General features: G+C 38.3%; 1 protein-coding gene across 10 annotated transcripts in view; it reads left to right on the top strand.

The window, feature by feature from the left end:
* LOC105035049 (protein virilizer homolog) overlaps positions 1 to 2,785 on the top strand; it is a 115,949-nt gene extending 113,164 nt beyond the window's left edge. For all 10 annotated transcript variants that reach the window (XM_073251728.1, XM_073251729.1, XM_073251730.1 and 7 more), the window contains one exon: positions 2,231 to 2,785. In XM_073251728.1, the coding sequence (XP_073107829.1) occupies positions 2,231 to 2,251 (21 nt within the window). In that variant the 3' untranslated portion in view covers positions 2,252 to 2,785. The remainder of the gene's footprint in view (positions 1 to 2,230) is intronic.
* Positions 2,786 to 23,957: the final 21,172 nt, after the last annotated feature.

The following is a 23,957-nucleotide window of genomic DNA, read 5'->3' as shown; positions in this document are numbered from 1 at the left end:
TTTCATTAGTGGAACTAGAACATGACATGTGATGCACATGAGGGGGAATTGTGGAAACCCTAAGCTTCATTGATGCATCTCTCAGGTGTTGAATGACATTCTTGAAAAGAATGTTTGGTTATGAGTGTACTCATCCTCAAATCTTTAGGTCGGTCATATGCTGTCAAAATCTGATGGAAGAACTAGTTGACCGACATCTCTTTGTTCATAATTTTTCAAATTGAGGTATTCCATTTAGCCCTAGGTGTAGAACGTTTACTCTTCTAGGAAATAATGTATGCTGAAAAATTTTGCACAAACATCCATGTACCATCACTGACCAATAACCATGTGCAATGCTTGTGTGGAAGATGGATGTTCATGATTTTAAGATCTTCTACAATTTAACTTAGGTACGTCAGATGGTAAATGTTATCCTCATTTTGTTATTCACAATGACCTTGTTTCTTTTTTTAAATAGAGAGAGAGAGAGAGAGAGAGAGAGAGAATTTCCCTAGGCCAAGCTGGGTGTAGTTAGCAAGAAAGACATTCTGGGGCATGCCTTTATGGGCATAGTTAAGCACGCCGTAGTAGTAGGTTGATGGACATCCCGCTTGGAGTTGGGTTGTGGTAAGAGATGGTCAAAAAGCTAATACCAGAACTAGCATGTTGGCAAACTCAACCTGGAGATTTCCAGCTTGAAGTTTGCTTATAATATAGTAAGAGATGGGTCAATATTATCTAGTATCAGAACTAGCAACTTTGGGATCAATTTGGACCCAGATGGAACCATCAATGTATGAATGCACATCAGCTTTTACTCCATTTTACTCCACGACTAGTCTACTTCCATGAAACTGACCTGTCTAGATCCTTTAGGTTCAAAAGATGAACTAAAATTTCTCCAGCCAATTAGAAATAGATAAACCTGAAGCCCTACAATGGTCCTAGGAAAACAGTCCCATTTCAGCATATCAGTTGGCTCAGTTATCTTAATAAGCTTCTAATATCTGCCTATCTTTATGAACTGCATGTTTTCCAATCATGGACCACCAAAATAGTTTCTGTTTGGTATGTATGTTATTTCTCTCTTTCTTTTTTTTTGTGTGCGTGTGTGCTTGTGCATGTGTTATCAGATGTATTCTTTATCAGTGACCAAGATCCATTTTTTGACACACTTGATTATATTGTTCCCAGAAATTAATGTGTTGCTTGCTGATGTTTTTAAAGTTTGTGAACCCTAACCATCAAAGAGAGAGAGAGATAGAGCTCTATTCTTGATGGCTGTGGAACGTGACCTGCCCAGGAATTTTGTTCTGCCCGTGTGCCTGAACCCAACCCAAATTGTGATTTGCATCACTTCAAGTAGGTCCAATTCGTGTAGGACTGCATTAGTTTTCTGTGTTAGGTAAAAAGTTGCCTCAATTAATCAGGACTTGTTATATCAATTTTAGGTAGGCTGTATGTTAGATTGAATGAAGTACAGTCATCAGTAGATAGCAAATTCTTCTATCAGGATATAAACCACTTTATTTTGCAGCTACATTAGTCCAGAAGCATGACATTGGTTTGATTCTTCAACAAAAACCCACGGATTTTATGTACCTTTTGTGCAGGATATTGGATTTTATTATGGAAAAATTATTCGAAAGTATGATGAAAACGATTGACATGGAAGCCTGGTCTGTGGCATCTTCTTTTTGAATGCTATTTTGAGTTGGTAATGACGATAGAAAGCTGTTGAATAATGCTGTAGTAAAAAACCACCCTCATAGCCAACCATAATAAAAGAGGGTTAGCACGCAAGTAATCGTGTTCAAAGTGGGGACCATGTGCCTGGTGTCAGCCCCTGCTAGACCCAGAAATTTTGGGCAGGCTAACCCTGTTGCTAAACATATATCTCAGAGGTGCATTTGCTAAAAGAAAATTATAATGGGATGGACTAATAGGTGGGTTGGAAGATGGGCAGAGACAGAGGGAGAGGGAGAGAGTCATGATCCGTTACATGACAGATGGTTAAAGGAGCTTGTGTCATAATTGTAGGCAAATTTGCCGACCATGCCATGGTTTAGATCTTTTCTTCCTAAGAAATTTGTAGCAACTATAACGTGTCATTTTGAAAATTGAGCATGTATCTGCCCTTTCATATGCTTGCATGAAACGGAATGTTCATTTTGTTAACATCCATCCAAAGATTAATTTATTGTTCCCTTGCCACTCATGTTTCTCATCATTTTCTATTGCTGTTCAGGAGCGTTTGGGCCAGCAATAGTTGCCGGACGAATAGCTGTAGGAATTATCAAATCTTCGTACTTGGATGTAAGAAATTTTGATGTTGATAACTTCTCGCGACCACCATTACAGGCCAATTTTGCTGCCTCGGTTGGTAGGGGTCAATCCGCAAAAGAGAAGACATCACCGCATATTGAAGCTTTGCAAGCAGTTGCTCCTCATTCCACCTTATGTCTCATTTGTGCATTAGTGTCTGTATAATATCTGAATAATGTATTAATCAAAATGTTTTTTCCCTACTCTTGGTTGGAATTTCCTTTGGTCAAGTTTTAAGATTGATTATGTTTATACCAGGGTTATGTGGTTTTCTTGAGGAGTTTGAGAATTCATTTCAGAACAATTGTCAGCTAAATTGGCCCAGTTTTGTGTATGGAGGGGATTTTCGTTACAAGTAGGTGCTATCCTAGTGAGGGTTAAATTTGTGTAGGTTTAGTTGGAATGATCTCTTTGTGCAAGGAACAATTGCTGTTTTCCCTGATAATGAATATAGTTTTGTTGTTATTTTGTTTGGACAGGGGGAGGATTAGGAAAAAAAATGTTGTGACGATGTCATACGGGGATTAGAGTTAATCCCCGTATGACACTATGGCTATGATTGAATGGGCTCTATCAAGCATGCTGCTATATGTATGGCATATCACTCATGGCTGCCATCTTGTTTGGAGCATGATCTGAGTCTGTCTCGTCTGGGCAGGATCCTAGACTTTTACGGAGAGGGGTAAATTCTTTCTTAATTGGTCAAGTTTGCCTTTGCAATCCTAATAGTTCTGTATTTGCTTGTAACATGATTTGGCTGAGAAGTTAAGGCACTATTTATATAATTATAATAAGAAATACTAAATTTAAAATAATAATGTTTTCGTAATACTAAGAAATTAAAGATTCATTTATATTGCATTGTGCATGACATGGTAAGGCTAAATTTGGTTTAATGTATTACAGTTTCCTTCAATAGATATATAATATTTGAACTATCGCATGTTGCAAAGCTATTATTTATTACCAGCAAACTTAGATGCATCCGAGAATGTGTGTAACAAAACTATTCTGACAATTTAATTGTTTGTGTATGTTTTAAATTATATTAGTAAATTAAAAATACATTATACCAAAAGGAAATTTGGATTTGAATAATATTCATAATCTTATTTTTCTTTGCAAATTATTCCAAATGACAAATTTATCAGCTTGTTCTAGCAATATGTATTTCTAGAATATCTTGGACTACCAACTATAAAAAAAAAGAAAGAATATTTCGATCAAACAAAGCAGCCATCGTCTTTTCTTGTCCTATACAATTTATTTTTTAAATATTTAATTTTAATATGTTATATTTTTATCAGATGAGGCATGCTCTTCTGTAGCGATAATCAAAATTCCATCAGAGCGGACAGATGAGATGGCCAGCATGTTAGTCAAGCTATATTTGTCTTTATTCTGCTCTTCCTCTTTTTCCATCCAGTCCTTTTGGTTTTAAGAATATTGGTTTTTATTTTTTTATATTTTAAAAAAAATATTAATCTTTTTAAAACACATATTGTACATGTTGGTTTTTTAGCAAAGATAAAAATATGGTTATTGCAATATGTATATAAAGTGGAGCTACTATGTAAAACATGGTTGATGTAGAGATAGTCTAGGTGGATTTAGACTTTGATATAGATACAAAGTCTCTCCACGAGAAGGAATGACAAGCCCAAGGTAGTCCTCATCAAGATGGAGAAGTGGCTGCAAAGATTTGCCGCACGAAGTGGCAGAGTTGAAATAGGAGGTTGCCCATCTTTAGATGGCTCTCCAATTTGCCAAGGATGAGGGTTCCACTACTAAAGCAGAGCAGCTTCAAGCTCAATGGTAGGCCATAAAAATGAGAAAAAGCTTTTCAATTTCGCAAAGAAGGCCAAGGAAAAGTATATGTGGCTTTATAAAACTGGTTTCAAATCTCGTTAGAGGAGAGTTGATGAATGGCTCTCATTGATTGGATTGACTTGCATTTCATTTCCTTTATGCTTTGGTGGTAGACCTGATTATGGGTCGGGTTTGGGTCCAAAAAATATCAAATTTTTACATAGGCCTGATCTGAAGCCCGATTAGAAATGAATAGAGTTTAGACCCGAAGTCCAGCCTATGTTCAGCTCTACTTGGCAGGAGGCTTCCCTAATAGAGATGGAAGAGAAAGAAAGAGAGGAAGCGAAGAGGAAGAAGGGGAGAAGATGATAGAGACAAAGATGAGGAGGCGAGTCAGTAGCTCTTTCATCATAAGTGTCCTTTTGTACTCCTGCCTTCAAGCATTTTGTTAGTTCAGAAGAGCATTCCTTTTGCTCATTTTTATACTTTTTCTTTAGAATTAAATGAAGTAATTTTCTCTTCCATTCCATCTTGTCTGTGTATGCTTGATTCATCTATGAATATTTTTGGATGTATTTTGACACCAAATGTACAACTCGGAATAAACCGACCTATGTAAACAACTAGAGTATAGCCAAGTATCTTAAGTCATCCAGAGCATCTCAGTAAGGTGAAGGTTGAATTCAGATTGGTGCAAACTTGCTCAGATCAGTCGCTTTGGACTGCTCGGATTGATGACCATCTTTGTTTTCCAATAGGTGTGTTGGGTGGAATGAGCTGAGCTCAATTAGGGCATGCCCTTCGGCTAAGATAGGAGGGTCGTACATCCCAAACTATTGCTCGGTCACCATTTGTCCTCGAGAGCAGACGGATGATATTATGCTTGTTTAGCAAATAATTCCAAGAGGAGATTTATGGGCTCATCATCGGGTGTAGACTTCCGCTCCAAAGGTCATGTTGCCTTTAATGTGAGTGGATACCCAAGGTGATATTCTCCATTAATGAACTCCATGAAGAACGTCTTCTGACTTTGGATATACATCATTTGAAGCTCCGAGAACTTAGCATGTGGCAATAGATCAAGGCTGGGAGGTCAGATATCAACCATTTAGGTGGATTATAAATAGAGGGATTAACCACTAGAGAGCGAACTAACCTCCATCCCACAAGTTTGCTGATTCATCATCAGCCTTCAATCGCCATGAACATTTCTTCAAAGTATTAGCTATTGAAGAGATTGGAGGTGTTGCAGGCTCCTTGGATCAGATCGGAGAGGGAGATAGCCGGGTTGTCGGAAGCTCATCAAGGATCTGTTCGAGAAGGAAGCTCGAGGGTGAACTCCTTCTGGATGTTGTACTCCATGGGGATCCGACTATCCTCAAGGTACTTGTTGTTGTGGGGTAGAACCAAACCAAATCAACTACTCTAGCAGATCTCCCATAGACTAGGCTTTTTATTTTCTTGGATGTAGTTGTGCTCGAACACCTTGTAATTAGAACAGATTAATAGAAACTTCACTTTCTACATGTTGCGCTTCAATGTGTGTTGCATGTTTGCTTGGATTGTGCCTTGTCTTTGTTTGTATTGCTTACCATTGAGGTAGTCCTCGGGGTCTTGCCTCCCAATATTAGTCGTGATGGTCAAATGTGAGGAAGTCATCAAAGGCCTTGCCCCCTAATGCTAGCAAAAGCATACTGAGGTGTTGCCTTAGTATTTGCTTGCCTAAAACACTTGGCCTCCTAGTTGTCCATGCTTTGAGAGCTAAGTCACCTCTTGCCTGGCAAAGGCTTCAACTAGAGCTGCTCCATCTTGAGCAAGCCATGTGAGAATCTAATTCTTCAACATGAAGGTCGGGTTTTGCTCAGACTAAACTGCTTGTCTAGGTTGGTGAGCTGTTAAGGCATTGGTGTAGTTGCCAAAAATGTTTAGTTGTGCCGCTTGTGTGGGTTAGTGGGTTGTTGAGGCTTGAAGGCATGATAGCACAAGGTGTTTAGGTTGTCCCACTTGTGTAGGCTAGTTTCTATTTAGACTTAGTCATGGTAGCGAGTGCTTGAGCTGTACTACTTGTGCAGATCAAGTATTGAAAATTCAAGGTGTGGTGGTTTGATGTGCTCGGGTCATACTATCCAGTATAAATTGGTAGGTCACTCAAATCATTCCTCCGATACGATTTAGTTATTGAGGCTTTGGAGGCACAATGGTCTGTGGTGCTTGAGTATGCTATCCTCGGATAGTAGGTTGCATAGGCTGTCACTCTTGTATGCTTCGATCATCGAGCCTTTGGAGGCATGGTGGTCTGGCTTGGGCTATTAAATATATGGAGGCTAGTTATGACACCAAGACTTTAGCAGGCATAGTGATCCGACTTAGGCCATTAAGCTTATGAGGCTAGTTAGGATTCCAAGACTTCAGGAGGCATGGTTCCTGGCTTAGGCTACAAAGCTTGTGAGGCTAGTTAGGGCACCAAGGCTTTAGCAGGCATAGTTGCTTGGATTAAGCCTTTAAGCCTGGTCACCAATGCTTTAGTAGGCATGGTGGCCTGGCTCGATCGATCTTCACCCATAGAACTAGAAGGCCATCGCGGGACTATTTTGCCTGTATGGGTCTATTGAATTCAAGACTTTTCATCATAGGACACATCGAGAATATTACTGCAAAGCCATTGCAAGGCTCATCTACTCATACCAGAGAGCATTCACCTATGGTCATTGTGAGACTCGTTTGACCTGTGGCTGGTTTAAGGGCCAAATTTTTGATGTGAAACACTTGATATCTTGAAAGAAGAAAAAGGAGGTCATATTAAGAGGTTTACAAGAGTTTTCGATGGTACATCTTATTGATAGTAAGGTCAGAGATTGACAAAGCTCCAAATCTGAGGAATGGGTGTCCCATCAAAATATTCCAGGTAATAGATATCGAGGCATGCTATCTCGAAGATATGATATGGTCCTTCCTAGTTGAATGATGATGTGCTCTAGAGTGACCAAAGATACTATTTTTACTAAATTTCTAGTTCTGTAGAACAGGATGAGTCAGGTCGATCAACAGAGATCTTAGGCGATCATTTTGAGAAGGTTTGTTGGTTTAGTAAAAGAGATTTGGATTTTGCAAAAAAACTGAAGTAAAATTTATAGAAGTAATTCTAACTAAAGCTGAAATTTAAGAGAATTAAGATTGGAGAATGCCTCGGGGTTTCAAGTTGGTCGTTTTAATTGTCAGATTTGATACTTTGGTTAATGGTTCTTTAAAGATTGAATCTATGAATATATTTTTGATTTAGTTAATCTCGTCGTACGTGAACTGTATCCCTCAGATCACAACCCATCTCCACTAGTCATGAACCAATCAGGACGTATGTGTATAGAACTAGGTAAACAGCTGTGTCTATGATTAAGCTCTCCTCATAACTTATCATGCTTGAGCAAGGATCATATCGTTTAGATTATAACTCTTCCCTACTTGTATAAACTGTAGGAGATTTGTTCATAGATCAATAAGAATTAAATCATAAATAAAGAACTTGCATAAAAACAAAAGATATAAGAATAAACTCTTTCATTGAATAAGTGCATCAATCCAAAGTACAAGAAAAAATAAGCAAAGGATTACAATTTGAAATATAAATGTCTTCCCTTATTCCCCTTGAGGATAGAAGCTTTAGCCTTGCATGGTGCTCATCTCATTCACCTTTGCTCCCTTCAGTATCCTTTGTAAAGAGCTTGATGGGAGATTGGAATTATTGGATGCTTTCTAGGTAGAGGGTTGGGCTTTATTTATGGTGCTAGGAGATAGGAAGTTTAATTGGGTAGGCAATGTGAGACTAATGATTTGAGTGGATGGATGGTTAGGATTTTTCTCATGCCTCTTTCGCTTTCCTCTTTAAGCTTATCCTTTCTTTCCAAGTCTCAAAAATCTAGCCACCCCTCTCTTAAAAGTCCCTTTTAAAAACTCTAAAACTTTATGTTTCCATCACTATCTGCATCCCAGGCCGCATCTAAGCCACTTGCATGCATGCATGCATGCTTGCCACGTCCTCGTGCCCGCATGAAGCGCACTCTTGCATCCGCTCGCTGGCTCCCACGCTCACGCTCGCATGAAGTGCGCCTTGGACTAGATCTACTCCGTGTGCTTGCACCTGACCATGCCCCAAACCCATGCACATTCAAACCCACACCGCATCCCAAACCCATGCCCTCATGCAAGACCATGATGAAATTTTGTGGATTGCACGCTCGGTCCTATGGATCAAGCGATCGATCTATGGTAGATCGGGTGGTGTTGGGTCAGTTTTGGGCTTGATTTCGGAATAGATTTGGGCTAGATTTTGGAACCCTTTGAGTCTCCTTTTGGTCTCCAATTTGAGTCCTTTTAATTGCGAATTAGGCTCTTTGCATTGGTAGGCATCATTTTTGCAAAAGACAAAAAGAAGCATCAATTTTTAAAGAATAAAAATAAATTAATCTATAAATTGATGCTTCTATTGATATATTTATGGTACTTATCACACCCTTCAATTTGAACTTTGTTCGTCCTCGAGTAAAGAAAAGATTTAGAGTTTGATATCTTTTAGCTTAGAGTTTCAAATTTTGTCAAGCAATTTTCTTCAAAGAGCCATTGATGTTCAATAGAGTGAGAGTGAGGTACATCATCGAAGTATTAGTACTTAACCAATATGAAAATTAAGTGAAGAATATTGAACCTTTTCTAAATTTTTTCTAAATTGCCCCTATCTTTATCTCTAAATCATTAATCTTTACATGGGCAACTATAGTGTTACTTCCGTCCATTATTTATTGATTTTTTTAAATTTATTTAATGTTATATTGCTATTGAGTATCTTAATGCCTTAAGCTTTTTGTCCGACCCATGTAGTGAGTCTTCAGCTAATAACTATCAAACCAGATGACTTTAGGGCACTAGATATAAAATATCCCTTAGACTTACTAGCTTGAATCAAACAGGTTATGAGTTAAGACTAGCTTTATAGTAGAGCTTCTTTGTCTTTCACACTTTTTGAGGTGAAACTCGATACTTGCTTAGGCAAAGAGCCCCGATTACTCAGCATGAAGTTTTTAATTTTTTTTTTTAATTTTATAAAATAATTTATTTTATGAAGAAATATATAGTTATCCTATACAAGTCCATAGGAAGTAAACTTTTCTTTAATATTGGTATGACAAATCAGAAATGCTCAAGAAAAAATTATTTTTGTTCTAAACTTAACTATTCATTAGATTTTTTTAATACTTAATCTCTTGATACCTCACAAACTCTTTGGGCTGTGATCAATTTTTTTTAAAAAAATGCTTGATTCAACTTGATTCTGGAGCATAATTGGATGCCTCAACATAAAATATTAACTTATTTGAGAACTTTTTAATTTTATTTTTTTTATTATTATTCTATTATTCTTCCCCAACTTAATTGGCATTATCTTCAATGAAAAAAAAAGATGTAAAAAGGGATAGGAAAGAATACATCTGACTCAATATGTTCTTAGTCTAACATGGGTCTTGAAACTTTGGTTCTTCCTCTAGTCTAGCTGCCTATCCTAAAAAAAATAAGTAAACTAAAAAGATAAATTAAGTATAAAAATTGGATTGCCTCTCAGGATCGTTAAGTTTAAAGTCTTCAGTCAGACTTTTATTAAAACTATTCCTGAAAAATTGAGTTATCTTTCAACAAGCACTAAGTTTCACATCTTCCGTCGGACGCTATGAGGAAGTTTCACTTATAACTAACTTGGATATGTCCCTCAAGATTTCAATAGGACAAGATCAATCAAGAGGCCTTATTATCATCATAGTAAAACATCCATGGAATGCTCTACGATGATTATCCTGGACCAAAAGAGTATTTGTGGCAAGCATGTTGCATTAGAATCTAAAAATATTAAAGTCAAGAAGGGATGGTATTTGCTGGGTTGAGATCGGGGGTGGTGGTTTAGAAATTACTCCAACTATAGCCTAATCTACCCCAATCCCTGTCTCGGATATGATATGTCTCGGCATAATTTCTTTCTAATCTAAAGCTTGATATTTTTTTTAAATTAATATTAAATCTATCTTTATATATTATTTTAGTGCTGTAGATAGATTTTGGAGACAGTTCTCGAAAGTAGTGTCGAATACAAAGAAATCAGTCATAAAAATCTTAAAATCGTTATCTCTCATATCAGCAATATCCCATCTAATAGCTTTTTTATGTGCTTTTAGAATACCTACAAGTTGGGCTTTCTAGTTAAGGATTACTGATAGAATTTTAGTGGGTGCGTTAGGAAGTGGCTTCAATTCTAGAGCAGTTGGTGATTCTAACAAGGGAGCTATTGGGGGGGCGAGGTCGTGGCTCATATTTTTTGATCCAAAATGGGGTAGTTTTGGGGTAGAGTATTTTTGCTAGATCATTTACTTCTGTGATATATCCATCTACATCAAAATTGTTTACCCCAAAATGAGTCAGACAAAGATTTAACAAATTTTGGGAGAGAATTGTGAGTGTAACTTTCTCTATTGTGTTATTCATTTATAATTCTTATAAAATCTCAATTAATTCCATCATTTCATCAATTTATCCTTTCTTCTCATTAAAAGGAATGGGTGATTCTAGGGCACTTGATAATGGGATCATAGGTAGGTAGGGTGATGATGAAATTGGTTCATCCCACCATTCCGATTCTTTCCTATATGTTTCTACCTTAGTTGAATTATTTGTGTCGGTCTTTTTGATTGTGTAGGATTGTTCGATGATCATTTCATTTTCGAGAGTTATAATCGATTGTTCAGAAAAAGTTATAGGGACATGAAAACTTCTAGCCAGATATTATCCCTCAGGGTCACTCTTGAGTTGACTACGCAACTCTCTTTCCTCCCTATTGAATGCGATCGCTGGCTGCCTGGTTTGGATCTCTAATTTGGAATGAAGGATCTGATGGCCGAGTTCTAGCTTGTCTAATGCTTGCTAAAATCTCTCTTAAAAGCTTGGTTATAGCTAATTGGAAAAGGCTGATATTGTAGGTAGGGCATATTGCAATAAGATGCATCCACGAATGTAGGTCCTTGTGTTACTAAGGTAACCATTGGTTGTGATTTTTATGAAAAATTTAGTTAAGCTCCTCAGTCTGAATTATAGGTATTAAAATATGGATTATTTTCTAATCTGTAGACCATTTAGGTTTGATCTTGATGTACTTGCTCATACATAGACTCAGAAAATTGGTGTGCGGCTAGACATTCAATCACAAAGTGAGTGGGGCTCAAACATATTGCGCACTAATTTGGAGTGAAGGATCTGATGGCCGAGTTCTAGCTTGTCTAATGCTTGCTAAAATCTCTCTTAAAAGCTTGGTTATAGCTAATTGGAAAAGGCTGATATTGTAGGTAGGGCATATTGCAATAAGATGCATCCACGAATGTAGGTCCTTGTGTTACTAAGGTAACCATTGGTTGTGATTTTTATGAAAAATTTAGTTAAGCTCCTCAGTCTGAATTATAGGTATTAAAATATGAATTATTTTCTAATCTGTAGGTCATTTAGGTTTGATCTTGATGAACTTGCTCATACATAGACTCAAAAAATTGGTGTGCGGCTAGACATTCACTCACAAAGTGAGTGGGGCTCAAACATATTGCGCAAACTTATTATGCAGAAAGAAAAGATGGAGAGGGAGGATATTTGATAGCCAGTAAGTAATTTAATTTATGAGACAGCTCATCCACTCTACTGTAAAGATCCATATTCCTAACATGGATCCAATTTATTGGATTATTTTGATATGCAATCAAGGGATCTAGATCAGAATAATCTTCTTCTGATTATTATTATTATTATTTTTGAAGAATAAGAAGAGGGACGAGGAGAGAATTGTAAAGATAAGAGCTTAGAGGATCCTAGATCTAAGAGATAGGTACGAAGAATATATTATTTTATTATTAGTGTTCATCATAAATAAGTTGTACATAAAATAAATGCTAACTAAAGCTAGATTGCTCCTAACTGTGCCAAGATCCCCTTCGAGCACTCTAAGTCAGAGATCAGCCAATCAACTAGCTAGGTAAGTGTAAGATCGATGAAAGATTTTTTATGCTTTCATAATGTTTCTTAATTAGAGAACCACTTTTCTTCAGGATCTTATCCCTAAACCACTTTTCTAAATATCAGTTAACTGACTGACCATAACTTGATCCAACTTTTAAGATTTTTTATCATAGTGAGCTTGAAAATCTTTAGGGGTCAACATCTAACTAATTTTGACTTAAAGGCTTAGGTCAATGCAATATGAAAGGTGGTGGTTTTTGGGTTAAGGGTGATCAAATTTTTACCTTATCTTGTTTAATTGGATTAAGTGTCCTTAAATCAATTATATAAAGATACAATACAGACAAACTAGATGTTCAAGAATATTATTATATATTTTTTATTTTTAGTTACGCCATATTAGTTAAAAGTTATGAGGTGGGTATATTTTTTTTCTTTTTTTATAAATTTATTTATTTATTTTTTCTTAAAAAATAGTAAATAAAGTTAGGAATAAAAGAAAACTATATAATCTAAATAAAAGATAAAAAATCTAATCTACTTAGAAAGCAAAGAATCACTAATTATATAAAGTAGTAAATTATTTTAAGTTATAGAAAGCAGAAAATTTCTAAAAATATAAAGCAGTAAATTACTTATACAAAATAAGGTAACTACTTAACTATGCAAATAAAGTAATCTAACTAAAAAGCAGTAAGATAATATAAGATAGAAATAAGCACTAAAATATTATTTTTTTCTCTTATGCTTTGTCAATACAACCATGCCAATGATCTCTGACAACGGTGCCAAAATTTGATGCATTTTTATCGCTAGAGTAATCAAAGATACTATTTTTACCGAACTCTTAGTTTCGTAGAACAGGATGACTCAGATCGATCCATAGAGATCTTAGGTGATCATTTTGAGAAGGTTTGTTGGTTTAGTAAAAGAGATTTGGGTTTTGCAAAACTGAAGTAAGACTTATAAAAGTAATTCTAATTAAAGCTGAAATTTAAGAGAATTAAGATTAGAGAATGCCTCGGGGTTTTGATTTGGTCATTTTAATTGTCAGATTTGGTACTTTGATTAATAGTTCTTTGAAGATTAAATCTATAAATATATTCTTGACTTAGTTCATCTCATCGAGCACTTACTGTATTCCTTATATCACAACCTGTCTCCACTAGTCATGAACCAATCAGGACGTATGTTCATAGAATAGGATAAACAAATGTGCCTATGATTAAGCTCTCCTCATAACTTATCATGCTTGAGCAAGGATCATATCGCTCAGATTATAACCCTTCCCTACATGTATAAACTATAGGAGATTTGTTCATAGATCAACAATAATTAAATCATAAATAAAGAACTTGCATAAAAACAAAAGATATAAGAATAATTCTTTCATTGAATAAGTGCATCAATCCAAAGTACAAGAAAAAATAAGCAAAGAAATGCAATCTGAAATATAAATGACTTCTCCTATTCCCCTGAGGATAGAAGTGTTAGCCTTGCATGGTGCTCATCTCGTTTATCTTTGCTCCCTTCAGTATCATTTGTGAAGAGCTTGATGGGAGATTGGAATTATTGGATGCTTTCTAGATAGAGGGTTGGGCTTTATTTATAGGTGCTAGGAGGTAGGAGTTTAATTGGATAGACAATGTGGGACTAATGATTTGAGATGGATGGGTGGTTAAGATTTTTATCATGCCTCTTTTGCTTTCCTCTTGAAGCTCATCCTTTTTTTCCAAATCTCAAAACCTAGCCACTCCTCTCTTAAAAATCCCTTTTAAAAACTCTAAAACTTTCTATTCTTGTCACTGTCTGCATCCCAGGCCGCATCTAAGCCACTTGCATGCATGTGTACCGCATCCTCGCACCCGCATGAAGTGCACTCTTGCATCCACTCGCTGGCTCCCATGCTCACGCCTGCATGAAGCACGCCTTTGATCAGACCTACTCAGTGTGCTTGCACCTGACCGCACCCCAAACCTGCACACATTCAAACCCACATCGCATCCTAGACCCATGCCCCATGCAAGACCGCAATGAAATTTTGTGGACCGCATGCTTAGTCCTGTGGACGGAGTGGTCGGTCCATGGTAGATCGGGTGGTGTTGGGCCGATTTTGGGCTTGATTTTGGATCAGATTTGGGCTAGATTTTGGAGCTCTTTAAGCCTCCTTTTGATCTCCAATTTGAGTCTTTTTAACTTGCGAATTGGGCTTTTTACATTGGTAGGCATCTTTCTTGCAAAAGGCAAAAAGAAGCATCAATTTCTAAAGAATAAAGATAAATTAATGTACAAATTGATGCTTCTATTGATATGTTTATGGTACTTATCAGATGAGAGCTTTCCACATTCTATCGGCTGGGTAACTTTGGCTCTCTTGAGCACCAAAATCTCGATCAAAAGAATTTGATTTTCACTTGAGAGTTATAGTACTGAGCTAGTCATTGTTGGTAAGTTGCCATTTGAATCTCTGCTCATTTTCTGATTTCTTCAAGAAGATCCAGGTTGGCTTGGAGATCTTCAGGGTTTCTCTGCTCATAGAAGGAGTCTAGCTGATGAGAAGGCACTCTGATCTCTAAAGGGATGATTGCTTCAATATCAAAGATAAGGTTGAAGGGTGTTTCTTCGGTTGGAGTATGATGAGTCATGTGATAGGTCCAAAGGATGCTGTAAGTTGTTATCCAGATAGATAATCTGAGAGGGGGGTGAATTAAATTTTTCAAAAATTGAAACAAGGTTGAAGGGTGTTTCTTCAGTTGGAGTATGATGAGTCATGTGGTAGGCCCAAAGGACGCTGTAAGTTGTTGTCCAGATAGATAATCTGAGAGGGGGGTGAATTGAATTTTTCAAAAATTGAAACAAGTATGTGCAGAATTTAAACCATGCAAGGCGAATATGCAGTGAAGGTAATAAACTAAATCTATGAAATAAAAATGTAAACAATAACAATAAGGAAAGCAACAAAAGCACATACAAATGTTCAGTGCCAAAGTCAGTACCTACGTCTACTCTCCAAGTACACTCTTGAAAATTCCACCATAATCTCTGAAGGATTACAGCTTGATTGTTTTTTAGATCTCACAATCAAATCTAGTTGATTTTTTGAATAAAAATTAATTAAAACTATTTTCACAAGCCACTCTTAGGCTTGCATAAAGATATAATCCAATTCAAGGCTTTGATTGTCCTATTCCTCAAGTCTCAATCCTAATTGGAACTTGTTACCGCAGAAATAAAGTAACTGAGAACACAATAAAAGGCTACTAAAGAGCAAGTAAAAAAATTGTTAAACTTAAGAGATCATTATTCAGGAAGTTTGATAAGGAACGCTCTTTTTCTTCTTTTTGAACTCCTTTGGAATCTCAAGAGTTTGGTGGTTGGAATGTAAATGCTTTCTCTTGAATGAACACTCGATGTATCTTGAGTTTTCTCTTTATTTGCCTTCTTTTCTATATTCTTCAACATATTTGGTAGGTATTTATGTTGGAATTTGAGGTTTGGTGCATGTAAATATATTTCAAAATTTTATTTTTTAAACACCACAGTGGAGAATAAAATTAAAATATTTTTAATTTGAATTATGCATGTATGAAAATATAAAACCATATAGATCTATCTCATATGCTGAAATTGATATATGCTGAAATTCAGATTATGATCAAATTACATATCTGTTTTGCAATCTTTTTCTTCAGATCTGGATCTGAAAGTGAAAAGGTTCTCTCTTAGCCGGCCTCTATGAGTATCTACTCGAAATCAACCTGGAACATCCCTCTTTAATCTGAATTTTTTTTTCTAAAATTCAACCTGTTGAATCTGAACGAAACTTGGATCGCGATCAACACTTGATCTAATTTCTTAATCTTCTTCTTCTCTTTTTTTCTAAAGTTTCTTCTTGCTATGTGCTGCTACTAGATGCTAGAAACCAGCAAGAAAGAGGCACCCAACAGCCTTGGGTGTGGAACACCTTGGGACATGCATCCCAAGAGAAGGGGCGTGTAGAACGTCCAAGAGAGAAGAGAAAAGGGGAGGAAGAGAGGGCATGAAGACCATCTATGGGTGTGGGGGCTACTGATTTTGATGCTTTAGGGACCTAAAGGGAGGTCTCTTTAAATAGGCACAAAGATTGAATCCTATTCAATCTCATAATACAAGTTCTATTTGCATTAGGTTTTCTATTAATTTAAGTTATCCAACTTACTTTAGGAGACCCTTAGACGCCAATAATTGAAATTCTTGCACCCATAATTAGACACCCCAAAACACACCCAAGAGATGCCCCATAGGAGAACTAAAAGTCCTCTAATCAATAGACATGCCCAACTTGATCAAATCAAGATGGCACCCAAGAATAACTATCAAAAAAATTAATTAAAAATTACACCCTTAATTTATATAATCCATAACCTTAGACATCCAACAATTGGAGTCTCATGAATCTTATTCATATAAGTTATTAATGGATAATTAAGTTAGAATTATCTTATCAAATAAGTAATCCCAACGAAAAGAGAAATTGGGTCCAACCATGTACTAGCAAGGTTACCATAAACCTAATGGATTTCTCTAAACCCAATTGACACTTCATAAGCTCGATTATTAATTTCAGGCCTAATCTCTTTGTTGTGTGATTCCATAGGTTTAATTCTATTTGGTAGTGAGACATACAATGATCTCTATCAAAGTATCATTGAAACTCTTTTTAATGGGTCGGAACAATTCTACTCTAACTCAGCAAAGATTGTTAATCCAGAATAATCCTAGTGAGCTCTCACAATCCACTAGTGACACCTAGTAGTATGTAGTGGTAACCCAATAAAATTGAAATGAACCTCTAGGTGTAGTTAACGTGTGATTCAATCCCTCTATCATGAGTCCCGACTAGATGACAGGTCATAGATAAATCATCAACCTCAGCATTAGTCATATGATAGATTTAATTAGCTCAAGTCCAGTTGTAACTTCTTTGAAAACTCTTTTCTATAATCACACTATTTTGGCCACAGACTCTTGGACTTAGCCTCTCAAATTTTATAGGACTATTCTCTATCAAGATCGATAGATTCTATCTTGATGCCCATCTTATCCCTATAGTGGATCAACTATCGTCAACATCCACTATAAGGGCTCATTGAGACCCATGTTTATGTGTCAGTTAAACTTCAGCAGTCTCACTACGAGTAGCAATACCATCTCAAGTCAAAAGATCAGTCACACAACTACAGCATTGAGATAATCACTGATGATCGAATAAAAATCCAAGTGATCTCTCGTATGGTCACGTTTAGTACTAGTTGTTCTCTAATAACTATCCGCACTCATCGTCCAGTATCTCTACACTGTAGACTAGACATCCGTCTATCTCAAAGAAAGTGATTTGTGTGCCAGTCTATTCAGATCTATCACCATCCTTATGATGATCCTATAATTGAAAGTATTTAAGAATTAAATACATATCTCTAATTCTCAACACCTTGAGAATATGTATTGAAATTAATTTCATAGACGATTCAAAGACACATCACATTTAAATGAAAAAGAACTTATCTTTTTATTAATCATATTAATATATTAAGTATAAAATTATGTCCTAAATTTATTACAATATGTCAGCCATATTGGCTTCTAGGACATACATCTAACAATCTTCCACTTGGACTAAAGTCAATTGGCCACAAATCTAAGTCCCATCTTCTCAAGGTGGACTTTCATTTTTGGTTGTCTCAACTACTTAGTCAGTGGGTCTGCCACGTTGTTTGCAGTATCTACTCTTCATACCTCGACATATTTTTTTTTGAGATAGTCGCGTATGATATGAAGCCGCCGCTCGATGTGCTTAGATCTCTGATGAGATCTCGGCTCCTTAGCAAGTGCTATAGCTCCATTATTATCATAGTACAGCGGTATGGGATCCGATGTCATAACTCCAAGTTTCATGACAAACTTTTTGAACCAGAAGCCTTCCTTTGCAGCATCTGAAGCAGCGACATATTCAACCTCCATGATCGAATCTATTATGATAGGTTGCTTAAAACTCTTTCAGCTAACTGCGTTACCATTGTAAATGAACACGTACCCTGATGTAGACTTTCTATCATCAAGATCAAACATGAAGTTTGAATCAGTATACCTCTCGACTTGCAACTCAGAATCACCTTCAAAGATTAAGAATAAATTCTTAATCCTTCTTAAGTATTTAAGAATATTCTTTACAGCTATCCAGTACTTCTCATCTGGATTCGACTGATACCTGCTCGTGACACTCATGGCAAGGGTAATATCAGATTGAGTACATAGCATGACATACATGAGGCTCCTTATCATCGAGGTATAAGGAATCCTACTCATGCACTGCACCTCCTCAGATGTAGTTGGACACATCATCTTGGAGAGACTAATACCATGCCTGAGAGGTAACAGACCTCTCTTGGAGTTTTTCATGTTGAACCTCTTCAGCATCTTCTCTATATACAGCTTTTGTGACAGGCCAAGCATCCGTTTAGGTCTATCCCTATAAACCTTTATTTTGAAAATATAGGACACTTCCCTAGATCTTTCATTGAGAATTCTTTGGACAACCATCTTTTGATTGTGGTCAGTATGGGAATGTTATTCTTAATAAGGAGAATATCATTCACATACAATACGAGGAAGATGATCACACTCCCACTGATCCTCTTGTGTACATAAGGTTCTTCTTCATTTTTTATGAAATCAAACGATTTGATTGCCTCATCAAAATGATGGTTCCAACTTCGAGAAGCTTGCTTTAATTCATATATGGATCTTTGCAGCTTGCAGACTTTATGATCACTATCACCGGATGTGAAACCCATAGGCTACTCCATTTAGATATCTTCTTCAAGATATCCATTTAGGAAAGCAGTTTTCACATCCATCTGTCAGATTTCATAATCATAGTAGACTGCTACAACAAGCAGAGTGCGGTTGGATTTCAGTATGGCTACGGACGAAAAAAGTTTTTGATAGTCAATGCCCTCGTGCTGACTATAACATTTAGCCATAAGCCTAGCTTTATAGGTCTCTACCTTACCATCGGCACCTATCTTCCTTTTGTAGATCCATTTACACCTAATGGGTATGATACTCTCAGGTGGATCCACTAAAGTCTAGACTTGGTTCGAGTGTATTGAGTCAATTTCTGACTTTATCGTATCTAACCATTTTTCAAAATCGATGTCAGACATCGCCTCATCAAAGGTATTAGGATCATCAGTATGACCCTTATCTCTCATAAGGAATATTTTTTTACTTTCTCTGTAAGCATACTCATGTACCTTTTAGGAGGTCAGGAGACCTTGCTAGATCTATGAGATGGTAGAGGAACATCAACTATTGGCTCATGGACTATGGATTTCTGAGGATCTATAGCTCTTGGCTCTTCAAAAATTTTCTCTTCGAGCTCCACTAACCTCCCATTGCCACCATTTTGGATAAACTTTTTTTTTAGGAATACGGTGTTTCAACTCACAATTACATTATGGTCTTATAGAAAGTAGAAGTAGTATCCTATAGATTCTTTTAGATAGCCTATAAAGTGAGCTATAATAGATTTATCCTCCAACTTATCTGTCATCTGTCTCTTGACATAGACCAGACATCCCCAAGTCTTGAGATAATCCAAACTTAGCTTCTTACCAAACTATATCTCATACGGTGTGATAGGAACGGACTTTGATGGAACCCTATTCAACAAGTGAATGGTAGTTAACAAGGCATATCTGCAAAGATATAAGGGTAGATCAGTGAAGCTCATCATGGACCTGACCATATCCAATAGGGTCCTATTCCTCCTCTCAAATATCCCGTTGAGCTGAGATGTTCTAGGAGGCATCTATTGAGAGACTATACTGTTATTCTTAAGATATCTCAAAAATTTTTGACTAAGGTATTCACCTCCTCGATCAGATCGAAGAACCTTAACAGATTTGTTTGTCTGCTTTTCTACTTTATGCCTGAATTCTTTGAACTTTTGAAAGGCCTCAGACTTGTATTTTATGAGATACATATATATGTTTCTAAACAGATCATCAATAAAGATAATAAAGTAGGTATAACCATCTCTGACCTGCATATCAAATGGCCCACACACATCGGTGTGTACCAGGGTGAGTAACTCAGTGGCCCTCTCCTCATGTCCTACATTGTTGTGATCTAGGTGGTGTGCCCAAGGCCCAGGGGACCAAGGCTAAGGCCAAGGTCCATCATTCATGAGGGCTTCATGGAGGCTCTAGGGCTAGTTGGGCCCTAGGTTGAAAGGCTGTGGGCCTTTCGGGTTCTTGAGGTCTAGGTAATGTGGGCCTTAAGGGACCAACACTTTATGAGCCAGGTCTGAGCTCAGGATAGGTGAGATTAGGTCGAGTCATGGGTGTACATGGGCTTGGGTTAACCTAATCTCCCATAGAGTTGGTCAAGGGAGTTTTGGGTTTGGGTCACTTGACCCTGTATTTATATATACATGTACTTGTATAGGTTTGATTAAGCCAAGGAATACAGATACTCTTTCTTCCAAATCTCTCTCTCTCTTCTCCCTCTCTCTCCAGCCATTCTCCACACCCCAAGAGCAAGAAACCCTAGGGTTTCTTGCCGCCAGGTCCCAAAAAGGCAGGAAACAAGGGGAGGCGCTAGCCCCTCCCCCTTTGTGCCGCCAACCAGATCTCTCTCCCTCTCTTGCAGCCGCCCAAACATCAAGTCCAGGATCTGAAATCTCTTGAGAAGAGGTTGGTATAAGTTTCTCATAGATCTGGAGTTGATCTGAGATCGTTTGAGGCACGGGTGAGATCTCCATCAACAGATCTACAGGAAAGGCTACAGCAGGACAGATCTGTAAGGTCTGTCTCCATCTACCTTCTTTCCTATCTAAAATACCCTGATTTGAGATCTACAAATTGAAAGACCTCGGTCTAGGCCTGATTTGGTTGGATACCAGATCTTGGATTTTTTAGAGGTGATTTCAAAGGCATTCTTCATCTGGAACGAAAGGCTGACGAAGAAGACACAACCAGACTGATTTCATCAAGGGCCTTTGATCGAGTCCAGAAGTCTCCAGATTTGTTTGTTGCTAGTTTTGCTACACCCAAGGTCCGTGGGAGGAGCCAGGATCATGCTCCATAGTTGGTATCAGAGCCACGATGGTGAGAAAGTGGTTCCAAGCACGAGAAGTTGAAGATCCCAAGTGCTGAAAATTTTCAGCAAAGTACCATCAAGGTATATTCTACACTTCTTGATTTTATATTGCTTGTTTGGCTTGGATCCAGTCATGGGCAGCAATATGAAGGTCGATGTTGAGAAGTTTGATGGCAAAAAAAATTTTTTCATGTGAAAAATCCAGGTGGAGGATCTTCTGGTGCAAGCAGATCTGGATCAGGCTTTGGATGAGAAGCCTGAGGGAATGACAGATAGACAGTGGGCATTGTTGGAGAAGAAAGCATACTCGGTGATCAGAGGATGTTTGGCGGATGCGGCATTGTATTCGGTGCTGGAAGAAAAGACCCCAAAGGGCCTTTGGTCGAAGTTGCACACCATGTATATGGGGAAGAATATGTGCAACAAGCTAATGCTGAAGAAGAGGTTATACAGTCTTCGGATGCAGGAGGGATCTGATGTGATTGGCCACGTTCAGAGGTTCGACCAGTGATGCACAGTGTTGATGAATATCGGGGTGAAGCAGGATAAGGAGGATAAGTCCCTGTTGCTTTTGTGTTCGCTGCCAGGATCATATGACTCTTTGGTGACTACACTGCTCTACGGCAAGGAGACTCTAGAATATGAGGACATGGTCTCGGTGCTGAGGTCTAATGAGCAAAGAAAAAAGTTGACCAGAGATCGGGCTCCCAGGAGGGTTTGGCAGTAGGGTAGAGGACAGGTAGAGGCAGAGGCAGAAGCAAGTCCAGGGGGTGGTCCAAGTCCAGGAAGGGAAAGAAACAGATGAAATGCTTCAAGTGCAATGAGTTCGGGCACTTCAAGCGAGAATGTCCACTATGGAAGAGCAAGAAGGGAGAAAGAAGTGGCTTAGAATCAGTGAGTGCAGTTGCTGGGCAGCAGGTGGAGGATGATCTACTTGTGGTATCAGATGGTCACAGGCATTACATAGAGGAGTGGACACTAGACTCTGCATGCTCACATCACTACACACCACACAGGTCTTGGTTTGCTACATACACCAAGACAGATGAGGGATCAATGACTCTAGGCGACAATCATCCTTGCAAGGTGGTTGGGATAGGGACAGTCAGGGTGAGGATGTTTGATGGGATTGTGAGGACATTAATAAATGTAAAGCACATCCCAGAGCTGGAAAAGAATCTGGTGTCACTAGGCTACTTGGAGCGTAGTGGATACAGCTTCAGCAGTAGGGCTAGAAGCGGAGTACTGAATATCTCTAATGGAGCTATAGTGGTGATGAGAGGCAGGAGGTTGGACAATAACCTCTATCGCATGGAGGGATCTGTGGTGACCGGAGAGTCTGATGCAGCAGCTGCAGCACAGGACCAGCAGGGGGCTTACAGGATGTGGCACTACCGCCTAGGCCACATGGGTGACAAGGGGCTGAGGGAGTTGAGCAGGAGAGGACTCATCTCTGATCTGGAGGATGGTGCTACAAGAGTTGTGATCCAGGTGGTGTGCCTAAGGCCCAGAGGACCAAGGCTAAGGCCAAGGTCCATCATTCATGAGGGCTTCATGGAGACTCTAGGGCTAGTTGGGCCCTAGGTTGAACGGCTGTGGGTCTTTCGGGTTCTTGAGGTCTAGGTTATGTGGGCCTCAAGGGACCAACTCTTTATGGGCCAGGTCTGGGCCCAAGATAGGTGAGATTAGGTCGAGTCATGGGTGTACATGGACTTGGGTTAACCTAATCTCCCATAGAGTTGGTCAAGGGAGTTTTGGGTTTGGGTCACTTGACCCTGTGTTTATATATACATGTACTTGTATAGGTTTGATTAAGTCAAGAAATACAGATACTCTTTCTCCCAAGTCTCTCTCTCTCTCTCCTCCCTCTCTCTCCAGCCATTCTCCATGCCCTAGGAGCAAGAAACCCTAGGGTTTCTTGCCGCCAGGTCCCAAAAAGGCAGGAAACAAGGGGAGGCGCTAGCCCCTCCCCCTTTGTGCCGCCAACCAGATCTCTCTCCCTCTCTTGCAACCATCCAAACATTAGGTCCAGGATCTAGAATCTCTTGAGAAGAGGTTGGTACAAGTTCCTCTTAGATCCGGAGTTGATCTAAGATCGTTTGAGGCACGGGTGAGATCTCCATCAGCAGATCTACAGAAAGGCTGCAGCAGGACAGATCTGCAAGGTCTGTCTCCATCTACCTTCTTCCTATCTAGAACACCCTGATTCAAGATCTGCAAATTGAAAGACCTCGGTCCAGGCCTAATCTGGTTGGGTACTAGATCTTGAATTTTTTAGAGGTGATTTCAGAGGCATTCTTCATCTGGAACGAAAGGTTGATGAAGAAGACAGCAACCAGGCTGATTTCATCAAGGGCCTTTGATCGAGTCCAGAAGTCTCCAGATTTGTTCGTTGCTGGTTTCGCTGCACCCAAGGTCCGTGGGAGGAGCCAAGATCGTGCTCCAATGTCCTACAAAGGATAACTTGGCTATCTTTTTTTGAAGACAGGATTCGCAAGTTGGATACGACTCTGGGTTAAGAGAGCCAAGGATCCCATATTTTTTTAGTCTATTTATCCTGTCCTCTCCAATATGGCCTAGTCTATGGTGGCACAAGTACTTCTGGTTAATTTCATCTCTGGATCTCTTCTGTTCTATGGCACTCACTATTTGCTCATTTAGAT

Source organism: Elaeis guineensis, chromosome 2, assembly GCF_000442705.2.
Source record: "Elaeis guineensis isolate ETL-2024a chromosome 2, EG11, whole genome shotgun sequence".
NCBI classification, from domain to species: Eukaryota; Viridiplantae; Streptophyta; class Magnoliopsida; order Arecales; family Arecaceae; genus Elaeis; species Elaeis guineensis.
This window is presented reverse-complemented; position numbering and strand designations above follow the sequence as displayed.